The sequence below is a fragment of the Ixodes scapularis genome, unplaced genomic scaffold (genome assembly GCF_016920785.2).
Source record: "Ixodes scapularis isolate PalLabHiFi unplaced genomic scaffold, ASM1692078v2 PGA_scaffold2__306_contigs__length_199485367, whole genome shotgun sequence".
NCBI lineage: Eukaryota > Metazoa > Arthropoda > Arachnida > Ixodida > Ixodidae > Ixodes > Ixodes scapularis.
Genome location: NW_024609857.1, coordinates 6008112 through 6024988, shown reverse-complemented (window position 1 = coordinate 6024988; position 16877 = coordinate 6008112). Strand labels below are relative to the sequence as shown.

General features: G+C 46.5%; 1 protein-coding gene across 1 annotated transcript; it reads left to right on the top strand.

Moving 5' to 3' along the window:
- Window positions 1-729: 729 nt before the first annotated feature.
- LOC115324762 (transient receptor potential cation channel subfamily A member 1 homolog) lies at window positions 730-12129 on the top strand. The gene is made up of 5 exons (XM_040212771.3): window positions 730-789; window positions 902-1102; window positions 3862-4101; window positions 8018-8188; window positions 11250-12129. Exons 1-5 carry the CDS (start codon window positions 730-732, stop codon window positions 11436-11438), a joined length of 861 nt encoding a protein of 286 aa, XP_040068705.1. The 3' UTR covers window positions 11439-12129.
- The last annotated feature ends 4748 nt before the right edge of the window (window positions 12130-16877 follow it).

Here is a 16877-nt window from a genome sequence, read left to right as displayed (position 1 = left end):
CTTGCTCCTGGGAAGGGAGTGTCAAGGCCACGGTCCCCTTATGGTCGCCATTTTGGTCCATGGAATGAGACTCTTCTCCTTGACCTCTCCACTGACCTGGTCCGAACTCGCGGTGACAGGCCGCTTTATAAAGACATTTCTTTTACACCAAGATTCTGTTATCCACACACCGGCGAAACAAGCGCACATATGGTCTCACCGCCACCAGCGGCGTCGGTGCTTGGCGATATTTAAAAATAATGTTTCCGTCTTTAAATAGACCAAAAGAAGAATATCATTATGAGAGATATGTGGAGATCATCCCGACTGATAAGTTCGTGGCCTACGCAGTGTCAAAGTCCCTTTTGTTGGCAAGGAACGCTTTCAGTACGATGTCGCTCCAAGGCGATCTTGGCACGACTGGTTCAGAACGACCCTTTGGAAGATTTGTAAGGACAAGATAGAGGATTGCCATGGCAACAAAGACCGATCAGCCTTGTAAGATCTTGGGCGTCTGTAGGTTAGCATCGATTTGTGTCCGGCTAGCACGAAGGGAAGGCATTGGTTAAATGTACGTCATTGTACGTAATTGTACGTTATTGTACGTAAGCGCATTGTACTTCGCGTTTTTTCTTCTTCCTTTTTTTTCGAAACTTAAGAGAGTCGACCAATAAACCAGGACAGCCAACGAAGAAAAAGAAAAAAGATGGGAGACGATTGAAAATAGAAAGTTTGATGGACCACGCCGACATGTCCTTGATGCGTTGCCGTGGCAGGTTTGGGGGTTTACAGTTGAATGTAGAAAACATGGTTGCATTCGCTCTTTTTAACATCTCTGAACGACCCACTGCGAACTTTAAAGAAGGATGGTAGTACTATATCTAACTAACTTGTGACTCCATGCCACGTCCTCCCCTCGCAGCCTTGGCAGTGGCAGCTGGGCGTGGTGTCCGTGTTCCTCAGCTGGGTGCTCCTGGTCATCTACATTCGCAAGCTTCCCTTCCTGGGCATCTACGTGGTCATGTTCACCAGCGTGCTGAGCACCTTCAGCCAGTTCTTCATGGTCTTCTTCCTGTTCATCGTCGCCTTCGCCCTGGCCTTCCTGGCCGTCTTCCAGAACCAGGTATAGCGGGCTTCGAGGCATTTGCTTCTCCCTGACACCTTAAAGGAACACTGACACCCTTAAAAATTTTTTACTTTTTTTTTTGCCAGGCGATTTATTATGGTTGTCGGAATACTAACCAATTAATATTTTGCAACAGAGTCACGTATGTTTTTAATAAAGTCAAAAGACGCAACTGCTCGAAACCGAAACCGAAACCCCCGCACCGCACGGAGAAATGGAGAGGAGAGAGTGAGTGGCGGAAGTCACGTGGCTACACTCGACCGTACACTCTAGAAAATGTCTGTGCGTCTACTTTCACGCACACCACTCGAGAGCCAATCACCGCAGCTTACGGAGGCAGCTGAGCGAATGACGATGCCGAAGCATATGTTTAGACCAGAAAACGCAGTCTGAGTTGCGACATAAGCAATGCAAGCGTGACGTTTTGCATTGCTTAATGTGAAAACTCAGACTGCGTTTTTGGTCTAAACATAATGTATTCGCATCGTTATTCGCTGAGCTGTCTCCCTAAGTTGTGGTAATTGGCTCTCTGAGTGTTTTGCGTGAAAGTGGACTCACAGACATTTTTTAGAGTGTATGATTTTTTTTTTTTTTCTTTTGCGCGCAGCAGACAAAACGCGTTGCGGGATCCCTTCGCCGTGCGATTCCTTTGCAGTTATGTTTGCTCCGCTCGCTGTTCTATACTTCAAGATGAGTTTTATTTGTACATTTAAGTGTTGGCAATTAGTAGTGAGTGCCCGTGGTGAATTCCCGTGATCGACTCCGAAAAGAATACTGCCAAGATTTTGCGTGAAGAGCGGCCTCACATGTCCTGCATCTGAAAGTGGCATTGCGCGGCAGAGGTGTCAAAAATGGAATTCCATACCATTCAGTTCAGCGACGTATCGTCCACAACAATTTTTTTTTCAGTTATAACTGTAAAGAAAAGAAATGTAAACATCGCAAAATGATTGAAAAAAAAAATGGTACGCCCACTATAGGGATCGAACCCGTCCCCGCTGCGTATGAAGCGGACGTCTTTCCACTGAGCTACTCAAGCAACTCTTTCGCACGTAGTAATGCAGCCGGTAGACTGTATTTCGGAAAGTTTGCTGCCTATTTCCCTCCAGTACATGCACTCCCGGCTTGAAGTCGGGCAGCACCACGCATTGGCCACATTGGCATCAACTTCCAAGTAAAGAAACCGAACGCGTGCGTATTCAACTCGATGTACGCACTTCGTGCTTGACGTATGAGCGAGCGATGTCTTCAGCCACGAGAAGAGACGACGGCTCGGCGACGTCTTCGTGCAATCGGCTTGCTGGTCGGGCGTGTCGTACGGCATGAATATAAGTTCTTTTGAACGGTCCAAAATTTCTCTTTCGAAGGAAGGCAGAATTCGTCGGTACCGTGAACGACAGTTCTGAAGTAGAGGTCCCACGCCCGTCGTCCGTTGTCATCTGCGAGTCCCACGAGACGCGAAACGACGCCATGTTGAGAATTATGCGGTGAATGCACAGAACGCTGCCGGTTGTCTGTGCAACCTTTTTTTTTTTTTTTCAATCAACGTATTTGCAGTTTTTTGGAAGCCACAAAAAATGGGTTTCATATTTTTTTTCTATTCTTAGCACTGACTGCGTGCCTTCAATGACCCACGACTTTGATTAAATTTGGTGGTCGCGTCGAAACCTTCGAAAACGGCCCGGGACCACGGAGAAGAGCGTGAGCGCGACTCAAACCGGCCAGTTCTCGATCGGCAGTTTTAGGGCGGTAAGAAACCGAATCTCGAGCCGCAAATTCTGTTCTTGGTAGTACAACTAAAAACCTCGGCGAGCATAAATACCCTGTCAGTGTCCCTTTAAGAAACGCACGGCCTTGCTTATTATTCTTCGTTCATAATTCGTTTTTCTCGCCGTCTAATACCGCAACCGTATTGACTGCGGACCGATATGCTCGTAGCTCGCCTTGCCTTGCATTTCTTAAGTTGTCAGTGAGTACGATGGGCGCGTTCCGTTACGCTGCAAACTGGCCTCTGAGCTTCAAAGAGAACGGTACTGATAGGCGGAAAAGGTAAATCGAGCAGACGCAATAAGCATGGCGACTTTTCAAACGGTGTATATTGTGGAAAGTATCATAGCTGTGCCATGAGAGCAGCTCACATTCACTAGCGTCAGCGTTAACCCAAGCCAAAACGTCGACAATATTTTAGTTTGTGTGCACGTTCGAGTTAAGAAATTCTGCAGATATTTTCTTGGGCCGTTCCAGACACGCGTTTATGAGCAGTGCAAGGCGGCTGTCACACTGCTCATCATACATCATGCAAAAGCAGACATGATGACAGAATTATCTTCGGACACGGATCGAGCGCATTCGAAGCTCGTCTGCTACAGCTCGAGCGCATTCGAAGCACCTTTGCTTTGTACTTCGTACACGTTTGCTTTGAACATGTATAAACACAGTTTTTTGTATCACAAGTGTGACAGATACGTCATACCAGAAAGAAACTAGCCTCAGGCAGCGCCTGCAAACTGTCTTTTGTATGATGTAGTAGCACCGTGGCCGTGGCTTAAAGAGAAGAGTCAAACAGTCACTTGTTCCTTGCATTTCCCAGTGACCCTCGTTACAAAACCAAGAGTTAAAATGCATTACTCATTTCTTTTATCACATAATAGAGTGTGTCAATGAAGACACTAACGAATTACACCTAATCGCGTTACTTGTTGCAACGCGTCACGTACGAGTCTGGAGAACAGGGACGTTCCGGGTGAATTGCGCAGCCGGCGTTCGACAACCCCTGGAAGGCCATCATGAAGACGACGGTGATGATGGTGGGCGAGATGGAGTACGACAGCCTGTTCAATGAAAACGTGCTCCCGTACGAGACGGCCTCGTACATCCTGATGGCGCTCTTCCTCGTGCTCATGACGATCATCACGTCCAACCTGCTGGTCGGCCTCGCCGTCGACGACATCAAGGTGGTCCTCGAACAAGCGGAGCTCAAGAGGCTCGGCATGCAGGTGTGTGAGCAACAGTGCTGCGTCCGATCCAAAGGAGGTCTGTTTCAGAGCGGCGAATTCTGACATGGCTGGGTGTAGGACACGATGGTCCCGGACAAAATGGCCTCAGACAAAACGCCCCCGGGCAATAAGTTCCCGGTCAAAATGGTCGCGGACAAAATTATCTCAAGCGCAAACCCGAACAAAATGATCCCAGGTGATTTGTTGACACCTTGGGCGCTCTTTGATAGTTTTAGTGAACTGCCCCTCTGAGGCTCACTCGGCTCTATGGCTTCTATTTCTATAAGTCAGAGCACCGTGCAAATCTGGAGCCCGGAAGTCAATACACAAACACGCACGCGTACATTAAAAGAGCAAATTCGCGATGCACTCTCTGCGCTTGATTAGGCTATCCGGTGATAATAACAGAAAAATCGACAAACGTCTTAAGTACTTTTTTTTAATTTTGGCACTGCTCGATTGGTTTATGTTATGCACTGTTCGGCACTGCTTGTTTGGTTATGGCGTGTTATGGAACAGCCTTTTTTTCTTTCTCGTGCTAAATATGTTAAATATTATCGATACATTACTCGATATATGTACTTGTATATTATTTATATATTATAATTTTCTCTTCTCATTGGCTCAGCTACTGCCCTGCAATGTCCTTTAAGTTTGATATAATAACTTTAAAATGGTTAGTATTTTATAACATAAGTATTCAGCAACAGATTTTATTTGTTCTATATCCGATGGACCTATCTCACCGGGAGTTGCGCGACGCTACCGCTGCCGTGGTGCATTCTGGTACCTGTAGTCCTCCCCAGATTTCCGGCCGAGTCAATGCGCATTGTACGCTTCTTGGAAATTTTCTGGTAAGCACGAGACGTTTCATCGGGTGTTTACTCGCGGTTTTTAATGGGTGGCTTCGCCTGGGTTCTGTACCCGGGTGCTCTAATAATCGCACCAGGCAAAAAGGCATTGAAATTTGTCATTCCGAAAGAAAGCAGCCCCAGGAAAAGAATTTCTAAAGGTAAACAGAGCCGGACAGCGCGGCAGGAAGAAGAGCGTTTCTCGATTTGGTTTGCGATTTGCTTCATAATTTATATCCACCAGATTGCACGTTAGCTAAAGAGCGTAAGATTACAAGGCACGGGACTTAGTAGGGCGTGCCGAAGTGTTCCAAATACGTTGGACTATTTCCATGGGCGATCGCTCCGTAGTGCTTTATCCGCTGGTTTATCTCAATCGGGACCTCCGCACCACTTTGGGGCGTCCGTGTGGTGGTTATAACGGCTATTGCGACGGCAAGTTTGGAGAACAGCTGTGTTTTAAAATATGAGAGCAATCACTAAAAAAAGAGCAGCGATTCTCGATATGCAGCAGACCAAATGTAACTGCTTTATCAAAAGCAGCTTTCATTTGTTTCAAACAAAACGTGAAAACACAACATAATGCAATTTATAAGCGCGACACTTACCACCAAAAAGTATGGTGAGCTAAAATTCCCCCAAAAAGTAGCAAACGAGCCCCACCCACCTTGTTGTGGTCTATAGGAGGTATTCACTGGACGCCATATTTGAGGGCGATGTTTAGAGCGCATGCTCAGAACGAGCTCACATTAATAGCCTGCTAAGACCGGCAACCTCGATGGTGCTAAACGCACGCTCCAAGAGGACTGCGGAAGCTCGCCGTCAGAACGCGCTCAGCAGCAGCGCGTGCACATGGATATGGCCGCCAGTGAATACTGCCTATTAGGCTAGCGCTATTGATGCATTCTGCATTAACACCAATCGAGATCGCAGAAAAAAAGCTTCCCCCTTCGGGTGACTGTTAGCGCTCGGAGCTCGCGCCAAGAAAATAAAACTGAATGTAAATTGTACACGAAAACTCTTCTCCACCCAAAGTTTTCGGGTATATGGCCTGGTTGCTTCTTTTTGACAGACGCGAGCTCATCCATGGTCTTTCTGGAGATCATTTCTTCTTTGTGTGCAGACATGCCGCCGCAGTTCTTCTGTATACCCTGTCGCGCAGGCTTTCAACCAGACTGAAACGACGTTTTGAAAATTATAGCTCCCATAGAAAGCCAATTTTTACTTCTTTGTAGATTAAACGTTATGCAAAAGCTTGAGCACTACGAAGCTCAGTTTTTGACCGACACATTTGATGCTGTTCCGCGGTGCCACACCGAGCCGATGGTCCCTCGAATCTTCGTAATTTTTTACCATTGAACTAGACGCTCACTTGTTTCCAAGTTCATCGAGACACCCGAGCAGCCGGAGTTCTCGAGTACATTGTTTATCCTGTGGTCGCATAGGTACCACCGCGTGGACACAGTGGGTTCGTTCACGAAGACGAAGAAGCAGACGACCACGAAGCAGACGACCAAACTACACTGTAACCGAACGATTCTAAGGCGATAAAGGTCCATGGGACGAATATGCTGAGAATAATCGACGAATTTTTCCCGGCAGCTTTTGCTCTGCGCTTGGAATCACCACAGTGGCTGCTACGTCGCGCGCAAAGCGAGCTTGCCGTCGGGTGGCGTTCGCCAGTTATTCATCACATAATTCGTTCCATGGAGTTCGGCCTTAAGACAACTGGCTGATTTTCTGCGCTTGCTGACAAACTAAAGCATCACAAACAAAACAATCGTATGAAGTGCAGACATGCAGGAGAATTTAAGCTGATATCCCGGCGTCCCAAACGATGATGTATGACTATGTTCGCACACCGCAGCCCTATGGAGCCGGGAAGCCAGAAAGCGATGACTAGCGCTGCGTTCGGAATCTTACCCAAATGAACCCGAGTTACTCCGGTGGGTCATGTCACGCGACAACACAAGATAAAAAAAAACGCTGGACGCGGGCTGGCTTTAGAACGCCAATGTACATAACCCTTACCCTGGAGTAAGATCGAGTAACTTTGGAACGCGGCCTACAAGTAGCATGGCGACTGTACCAGTTCAGGAATGCGCGCGTTTGCGCAGCTTGCTTGGTGACATCGGTCTGTTTGCGTCAGGCACGAAAAATTGACTGGATCCTCAAAGAGCAAGCTAACTATTCCTAAAATCTAGCCTGGGATCGTTTTGTCTAAAGCCACCTTGACCGGAACTATTTTTCAGGAGGCCATTTTGTCCGGACCCATTTAGTCCGGAACGATTTTGTCCAAGACCATTTGTCCGGGACCATATTTTCCGGGACCATTTTGTCCGTATTCCGACATGCGCTCTGTCTTTGTGAATCTACTCATCCCTCGTCCATCTTCACGCTGTTTTCAATTTTCACAAATTCTGACATGGCTAGATATTTATCGAAATGAGCAAGAGCTCAGCTGTCAGGATTGACTTTCTTCAACGCGAAATCCGCCGGCCGTGAATCGTCTTCTTAGTTCCCTCTCATTCCTTTCTCTTTTCTTCACTCACGCGCTATGAAGGATTGGGACTCGAAATATATGAAAAAAAAGTATAAATTTAAACTTGCGTGAATGGCAGGGACTAAGTCGTCACATTATTTCACGTTACCCTTCTAGTTCCGCTTGCACGGCGTGTGTTTTTTACAATTGTATTACAAACAGACGAATCTGTAAATAATAAGAAAGGGTGATTTTTCGGTAATAAAACGGAAAATATTTTTATCTAATTGCCAGTTTCTTCCCATCTCTGCTCCATTTATTTGAAAGGAAACGCGCAAGCACTTTTTGCACACCTCCTTCTGCAAGGAGATTAAAAAGCAAACCACATATAGTGTATGGAATGTCATTTACTTTGATGAGACAATGACTGATGGTGTCTTTTGCGCATGTCAGCTAAAAAACACTGTCATCTGGTGAGTTACGAGAAATTCTTCGTGGTTTTTCTGCTACCTAGGCGTGGTGTCGCGATATGCGTAAGTAAACGAGAAAGATAAACTGCAATGAGCGTTCTTGTGGCCCTCAGGTGAAACTGGTGCTGACGGTGGAGACGATGCTGCCCACGTGGGCGCGTCGACAAGTGGTGGTCCAGAAGAGGACCGTCAGACCCAACAGGAAGTCTAGGATTGCCACCCTCATGCGACGCCTGTTCGGAATAAACATTCACACTTTCCAGCCGGGCTCCAGAGAAGAGAAGGTACGTTGAGCGCTTTCAAAGACCGAGTGCTTGAAACCACGGCTTTGTCTTCTTTAATTCATTTTAAAGCAATAGCTTTACGCTTGACACTCGGCAGGCATTTTGGTGTCGGCGTTTATAGTTGTCTGTCGTCGCAGTGGAGATGGAAAACCCCTTCTCTCCCCTCATGGCGTGAGGAGAGAGAAGTCGGGTGCTCCCATTAGCCGCGCCACGCGAAGAGGAAAGAGAGGAGATTTCCGTGATGAGTCGCCAATAACGGCGCACCCTCGAGGAAGCGTCAGCGGAGCGTTTTCCCCTGTCTGCTGACGATAACTTCAAAACAGGTGTTTACAAATATTACTCCCGCTATACGCAATCCCACTTTGGCATATCCAATTGCTACGCGCTTTAGAAACTTCCTACGCGTTCAATTTCACTCTAACATCTCTACTTCTCGAACCCAACTCGAAACGTAAAATGCGTTTTGCCAAAAACTTGTCGTCTTGCCCCCACCTTCCCAGCAGAGCTTCGTCTCGTTTATTTGCATGCGTCCCCCCACCCTGCTCATCGCCTGAACGTTGAACATTTCCGTTTCCTTCAGAAGCACCAGGAAACCAGCGCCGTCGCTCACGTCGTCACTGCCGCAGACTGTTCATCGTGGCGCCGCCACCCCAAAGCCGTACTCCGTCCCAGGAGAGAGCGCGGAGGGAACGGGTGGCTTCCGCGGCTCGTGACCGACGTCGCGCCCGTACTTCCTCAGTTCAAGTAGAGCGTAGTAGAAATAGAGGCAGCGCGTGGTGTGAACGGGCGCTTCTGTAGCTTATACGGTAGCTTAAAGGGGCACTGACACCCCAAAGGTCATATCTTTGCTGTTGTCTAAAACGGCGCAAGTTTTTTTTTTGTTTTCTTTTGCGTTTTTATCTTCTTCTTCTGACCCCCTTTTTATTTCTGACGTCAAAGGTCATGAAGTGTAAAAGCTTTGTAATCGACATTTCTATGTTTAGTAACGACATTCGTAAAACATGTTTGTTAACACAATTACGAACGCACTATGTCTTTTCATTTTGAAATACCGAAAATCGGAGTCCAGAGTGATGTCCACCTCCTGGCCTTTTATCTTCCGTCGGAAAACATGGCGGCGCTGGCGGCGCTCGGCACATACAGCATTGAGAATGACCCGTAAGTCGAGGAATCGATCGAAGTTCTTTTGTTTAGGTGCCAGACGACCTCTTAGCCTTCGAAAAGGAAATCTTCAAACGGTCAAAATAACTGGGTTTGGTGTCTGTGTACCGTGGTTTCGGTCGTGGCTCCGCCGGGGCAGCCTTTCAAGCGGAACCGGCACGACGTGGCCACTCACGTCGCTGACAAAAGCCCCCTGCGCGTTCTCTTCGACCTCACACCGTTTCAAAGAATTCCAGATCGCTGAAAGGGCCCTAAAAGTACTTCAAACTCGAAAGTGAAGCGTCGTCTGCTCGCAGCGATAGGCGGCAGGCACGGGGAATAGACTTTGAACGCGGGACGCGGGCGAATACGACACTTTGGGTCGGGATGATTTGAAGGCGTGTAAGAAACTCGAGTTGCAGGACGACTCAATCTTTTACGTCACTGCACTGGCGCGGATTGCGCGGGAACTTCAAATACGGATTTGGGAAATAGTTTTTGTTGCTTCACAAATACTCAGTTCCCAAGCTCCGAATTTCGAGGGTAATGTCCAGGCATCGTTTTCAATCGTTTCGGATAATAATAATAATAAATAAATGATTTTGACCTCTCAGTGCCCTTTTTGAAGATCAGCGTAAAGCCACAAACAAAAGAACTCTTACCGCTGCATATTTTATGTTCCATTCCCTACGTAAAAAGAACATGATCCTATAAACGCCTTTGGAAAGCAATGTTTTTTTTTTCTTTATGACGGCTTACCAGAGAACTTGAGGAACGAAAACCTACCGTCACATTAGTGGTAAGGGATTTTACGTACACGTCAACGTCGGTTCCACTGCTCTTTGTGTTTTCTTTTTTTATTATTATTTCCTTTTTTTGTGGAGCGCAATTGCTTTTTATAAGAATCAGAGCCGACAGGCTCGAAACTGACTCAATCGCTCTTATGTCGGACAGTCACAATAAAATTGAACTGTCGAGAAAGCTCGTTCGCGTCAGCCTTGGCAACGCTTCTTATTTAGGTCGTCTTAAATAAGGCCGACCAATTTCGTTTTCGACAGACCGAGTCTCGACTCGAACCCTGAGACTCCCCGCCCTTAGTATGCGCATCTCCAACCTCGTGTCTGCTGCAGACTCGCGCCAGTTCTGGCTGCACACTACACTCGGGAACAACTTCTGTTGGCATTTCCGGGGAGAGGAGGAGAAAGCGCTCGCAGCTTTCATCGGCGCTCAAAAGGGAAGAGGGGACGCATACACGCACCTTTCACTGCATTGCCGAGAAAAGTTGTCACGGAGTGTAGATTCTTTTCGAAAGCCAATCGAGCAACATTGGCTGTCGCCATTTCTCGGGCACGAAGCGTGCCACTGGATCCGAGTCCTTGCCGAAGACTGACGTAGTACTCGTTCCCGATGCGAGCCAAACCGAACCTATGCGGAGCGCAAGTTCGTCTGGTTCTTGCGCAGGGTCGAGATGACGTCACAACGCCGAGCTCTGATTGGCTGCGACGGAGGTATGGTGGGTAGATCTAAATGTTAGCTGTCTTGAGGTTACCCACTGTCCTTCCAATCGCAGCCAATCAGAGCTCGGCGTCGTTCTGACGTCACCGCAAGCCCTGCTCAAGAAGCAGACGAACTTGCGCTCCGCACATGTCGAACGCTGATGCACCTTCGTGGCCATTGTATACATCGTATTATATAATACTGTATGTTCCCTATCAAGCTCGGACTCGGACAGTTTGTGCGGTAGATGGCAGGCGCTTTTGAAAAGGGTCTCTCGGATAAAGTGGTTTGCTCCTTTCTTTCACGTCGTTTGCGCTGGTTGGCGTCGCCCGCATCGGAGATAGCGAATATATGTAGTCACGCTAACAGGATGAAAGTGCAAGATGAGCCTCTCAAGGTCCGTTTCGCCCTTCGATGTTCACAGTACACGGTCGAGAAGGTTTACGAGCACCAGGAGGGGATGGAGCGCCTACTGCGGCACCTCGAAGAGCGGATGGACATCCTGGCCCAGCAGGGACACCGGCTCGAGAAGGCGCTCAACGCGCTCGGGCAACGTGCCCGGGGCAGCAGCGAACGCGGCTCGACGGGGTCCTCGTCCCCCGGCGACGTCTGACGCCCGGACTCTCTGTGCATCCGCTGTCCGACTAAGCTGCCGGGTGTAATAGACATTCTACACCGCGGTCTCACCGCTAAGACGTCATACAAAAGACAGTCTGGAGGCACCGTCCTGGGCGTGTTTGTTCCTCGTATGGCGGTCCTAGTCACATTGGTCGTACGAAAACTCTCTGCAAGCATCTCGAAGCCTACAAATATACGAAGCAAACGCGCTTTGAACAAGCTCCACGTGTGTCCGCAGAATTTTCTGTCATGGTGTCTGCAGCAAACAGAGTGTCTTTTTTACGATGTATACAAGCCATGTAAGTCTGCCTTTACGAAACCCCATCAGGCATCATCGACGGACGCCACAATTTGAGCGTCGCTTCCAGAGCACAGCGTGCGATTGAGGCAGCACTCGTTGACGATATATGCTCGGGATATGTGCTCAAAAAGCGATGGACTCCCAGAAGCTACTATACAGCGTTACTCGATCAACTCAGTTGGCAAACTCCCACGGAGAGCGTGATCCCTTCAAAGACACGCGCTGACACACGTCAGTTTCCGCTGATAATCCCAGATTCGGAAATGCTGTTTGAAGCGTCATCCTTCCTGCCCGCTGCGGCCGTGTTTTGAACTGCTGTTGCAAGACACGCCGCGGCGAGCAAGAAGGTTGGCGCTTCGAGTAGTGTTAGCCCGGCTGAGGGGGTACGAGGTGGGATCACGCTCTCCGAGGGAGTTTGCCAACTGAGTTGATCGTGATCGAGTAACGTTGGCTACCATGGGCGTACCAACCGGGTGGGCAAGGGGGGCGCTCGCCCCCTCCCCTCAGTTCTCAGAGTGGGGGAGGGGGGGGGGGGCAAAACATGTGTTTTGCCGCCCCCCCCCCCCCCCTGAAACAGCCGCCGCTGGGCAGCGCAAACACTGGCCGGCGGCGCCCAAGGGTTACCTAGGGCCAGGGGGGGGGGGGGCCCAGTTTGCCCCCCCCCCCCCCGCTCAAAAACAAGTTGGTACGCCACTGTTGGCTACTATACACTTCGTTTCATCCGTATACGTTGGAGCGTAGTCAATGGCTAAAGGGCACACAAACACATACGCGCAGACTGAAGCTCCAAGGTCACTGCGCACCCTTTCTGTCCATTGGATGAGTCGGCGATGACACACGGAAGGAAAGAAAGAACGCCATGAGGTTGTGGTTTTGGCGCTGCCTGATCGGTCCCGTCGGCACGTTGCGTTGGCTACGCTCCGACGTAAGGTACGACAAGTTAAAGATGGCAGGCAACTTTTGAAGAGGGTGGGTATTTTCTGCCACGCGTAGGCGAGCGGCTCGGTGTAAGTCTTGAGACCGCACAATCTACTAACAATTAGCGAGTCAAGACGAAGGATATCCTATAATGGAACCTGCCTGCATTCCCTGAAAACAGCGAGAGTGCAGAACTTTACGCGTGTTCTGCATCACCCTCTGCTTCCTTTCTAGTGTTGACAAAAAATTATCGTGAACGGTCACAGTTTGCACATCAGGGTATTATAGGCTTCGAGCTGAAGAGTTTGATGTGAAGCTGCGGTATACTACTAAAGAGCCAACATGATTCCAGAACGTTGCCTTACTTTTATTTCAATGCATATCAGGCGCTTGTCGTCGCCAGACATCATTCTTTATGCGGGTAAAAGCTGAGGGAGAGGAGCAGATGAGAGTGCGTGGGAACGCAAAGCTAGCTCTGTTTGTCTCTACTTGGTGTTCGAACGCGTCCAAACGTGAACGCTGGACGCGGGCAAACGAATGCGTTTGAACAGTGAGCAAAGGCAGATAGCTTCGCATCTACCCACTAATCCTTCCAACCAGAGCACGGCGCTCTGCTGCCCCCAAGCGTTCTCGCCATTTCTTCTCCCTCAGTTTGTGCCCGCTAACCTTGAATGACGCGCCGTCTTAAAAACTGAAGATGCTAGCATGATAGGTAGATACTGGGATACATAATCACGATGAACATGTATATAGGGATATGTATGTTTTATACACAAGCAGCGTGATTTACACTAGAACATACGAACACTCTAGTCGACTATAGGTCAGCAGCTTAGACGTCGCTTTTCATTTTTGCATCGAAGAGAGGCGGATTCTTAAAAAAATTTAATGTCTGTGATAAGCTAAACTCCCTTCAATTCATTCCTTTCTAGCGACTATAGTTCAGAGATTCCAACTTGTTTTATCGAACGAAGTGCAATAAACTGTCTACGGTATTATTACAGGAATATCGTTTGCTCGACTTTCTTTCTTTCTTTCTTTATTAATACTGTTAACTTCTTTCGAGGTTGTTACAGGAGTGGATGAAACATAATATCACACAGTTTGCACTTGCTGCAATAACTTGGAACAAAAATCTAAGAAGTTAGTAGTATTTACGACATCAGGTGGCAAACTATTCCAATCAATAATTGTTCGAGAAAAGAAGGAGTATTTAAATGCGTCATTTTTATAACTATATGGCTTTATTGTTCTGCTGTGAAAATGCCTAGTAGACCTGGGGCAAAAAAATGTAATGTAATTATCTTTGTCGATTCCAAGCTCGTCGTTAACGATAAGGTAGAGGAATTTTAGACAATTTATTTTCCTCCTTTCCCGTAGGGTTTCCAGGCCCGCCTCAGCACAAAGTTTTGTGGGGGCCACATAAGAGGAATACATATTGTACACAAAACGCACCGTTAATCTCTGAATTCTCTCGAGTTCTGAAATACAACATGATGTGTGGGGATCACAGATGACACTAGCATATTCTAATATTGGCCTAACCAGAGTTTTATATAATAATAACTTTGTCTCACGGGAGCCATGCTTCATATACTTGCGAAGAAAACCCAACTTACTCATTGCTCTACTACATATGTTACTAACATGTGTGTTCCACCTTAAGTCAGATGTTATAGTCAAACCCAGATACTTATATGAGCAAACTCTAAGAAGGCTATAGTTACCAATAGAATAATTAAACAGGAAAGGACTTCTCTTACGAGTAATAGACATACAAACAGTCTTTGATAAATTCAACTACATTTGCCAATCGGCACACCATTTAGACAATCTTTCTAGTGAGGAATTTAATACTTCACAGTCTCCGAGGCTTTTGATTTCCTTAAAAACAACACAATCATCTGCAAACAATCTTATCTTGACTGGAATTTCACAAACAATATCATTAACAAATATTAAGAACAATAAAGGCCCGAGAACTGATCCTTGTGGGACACCAGACGTAACGTGTGCAGTACCGGAACACGCGCTATCAAATTGTACAAATTGTTGTCTCATAGTCAAATAACTTTCTAGCCACCTCAAAATATTAGTATTATTTAAGACAACCGCCAATTTTGTTAGTAGTGCATGTGGAACGCGGTCGAACGCTTTTGAAAAGTCCAAGTATACAACGTCAGTTTGCCCTAACTCGTGCACCGTTTCGGTCAGTTGGGTGATGGTAGACACTTTTTGTCGGAAACCATGTTGAGCCTTAGTGAAAAAACTATTTTGCTCCAGATATGCCGATATGTGTTTAAATACAATATGTTCCAAAATTTTACTACAAATACTGAGCAAGGCAATCGGTCGATAATTGGAAATAACCATTGAGTCACCGGATTTTAAGATGGGAATCACTTTTGCCATTTTCCATTTTGAAGGTACAGTGCAAGTTTTAGCGACTTTCTGAATATTACAGTCAAGTACTTAGCGCTCCATTCCGCATACCTTTTCAGGAAAGCATTGGGAATTCCATCCGGCCCAACTACCTTTTTAACGTTAATATTCAAGATATAATTTAAGATACTTTTTTCCGAAATTGTTATATATGGCAAACAGTTCCTAGCGCAATCGCTGTCTTCTCGAATTGCATCAAATACCGGACTGTGACCATTGTCCAAACTGAAAACGGACGTGAAATATTTATTGAAAGCATCAGCAATATAATAGATGTCATCCACGGTTTCATTATCAGTATTCAACTCGTTTATTTTTGGTTTAGAGGGCGATATAAAGCGCCAAAATTTCTCAGGCGAGGACTCGAGAAAGGAGGGCCTTGTTACATTAAAGAACTGATGCTTGGCTTCTTTAATTGTATCCTTAAGCCTGTGGTTTAATTCGTCAACAAGGTTCGCGTCTTTCGATCATTTGCGAAGTCTAAAGAGTCTACGGTGCATTTGAATAATTTCCCTATTTATCCACGGATTTTGTTTTATTGGTAAACTTCACTTTTTTTGGCACAAACTTTGAAATGCAGTCAAGAACAATATTTTCAAAAGCTGCCACAAGAAATTGACATCGATTTCATGTGCATTGGAAGCACTGAGGAAGTCACTAAAGGAGAACGCTAGTTCTCCTTTAGTGACTTACTTAGACACTTACTTCGATAAATAATTTCAGATGTTTAGCGAGGAGCTTTCCGAATCATTATGATGTCTTGAAATAAACCTCGCGTTTCTGCGAGTCCTCCGGAAATATCATAGTCCTAAATTAAGGGAGGGGAGAGGGGGGCGGGGGGGGGGGGGGGGGGGGGGCGACGGGCGGATGAAGCGAGGAATACATGCAGAAAATGGCGTCCTACAGAAGAATACATGCGCAAAATGGCGTCCTACAGCAACCAAACTAATAGCGCCGAGTGCGTCAGCGCCCTCTATCGCCGGTGAGGCAACTACTAAAATGAAAAGGTCAGCCGTGCTGTACGTGCCTGACAAGCTGCATTTAGCACAGATATATGACCCCGGTCTGGCTACATAAAGAACTTGTTCCGTTTTTTCCGCCCTTTGTGCCCTGGCTTTACACACCGGATAATGGAACATCCGCTGCACCTTTAATGATTGGACTAAGGAATGTCAGTTACCATCATTTCAAAATAAAAAAAAAAATATATATAATATGTAGCCAAGCACGGGTGTTCTAAATTAAAATAACATTATCTGCTGCATTTTAGCAGAAAAGTAAGCAATATAATCGTTGCAGCGAAGCTGACTTGCGGAAACTGCGTTTGACCGTTCCGAGAGCGTGGGTGCGATCTCTATTGCTTCTTAAAATGCAAAAAAAAAAAAAAAAGGGCAATTGCATTAGGCCAACAAAATATCGGCAAAAAAGTTTCAACGAAATAAATAAATGGGGTTTTTCGATGTAGCAGGTTCAAAATATCAGTTAATCTCAATTTTGACGATATTTCAGATTTTATATAAAATATTTTGTGAAACTAAAATAAACTAATCTTATGCCCGTCGATAGCCCATGTATAGGACTACACCCGCATAGTGTTTAGTAAGCGACAAATATAATAACTCATGAGATACAAGGCTCTGAATATGCCCCCGGCTTGTCAAAGAGACGATGTTTGGCATTTTTTTACCTAAGTAGAAACAAAATACTAAAATACTTTCCTTTGACCTAAAAAATACTTGGCATGGTATACAAGCACACAAAAAAAAATCCCGT

Excerpts from the sequence above, each read along its gene's own strand:
- LOC115324762 (XM_040212771.3), top strand. The coding sequence starts at position 730 with ATGTCCTTGATGCGTTGCCGTGGCAGGTTTGGGGGTTTACAGTTGAAT. Across the intron at positions 1,103-3,861 it reads TGGCCGTCTTCCAGAACCAG|CCGGCGTTCGACAACCCCTG; the intron begins GTATAGCGGGCT and ends TGAATTGCGCAG. Across the intron at positions 8,189-11,249 it reads CGGGCTCCAGAGAAGAGAAG|TACACGGTCGAGAAGGTTTA; the intron begins GTACGTTGAGCG and ends CGATGTTCACAG.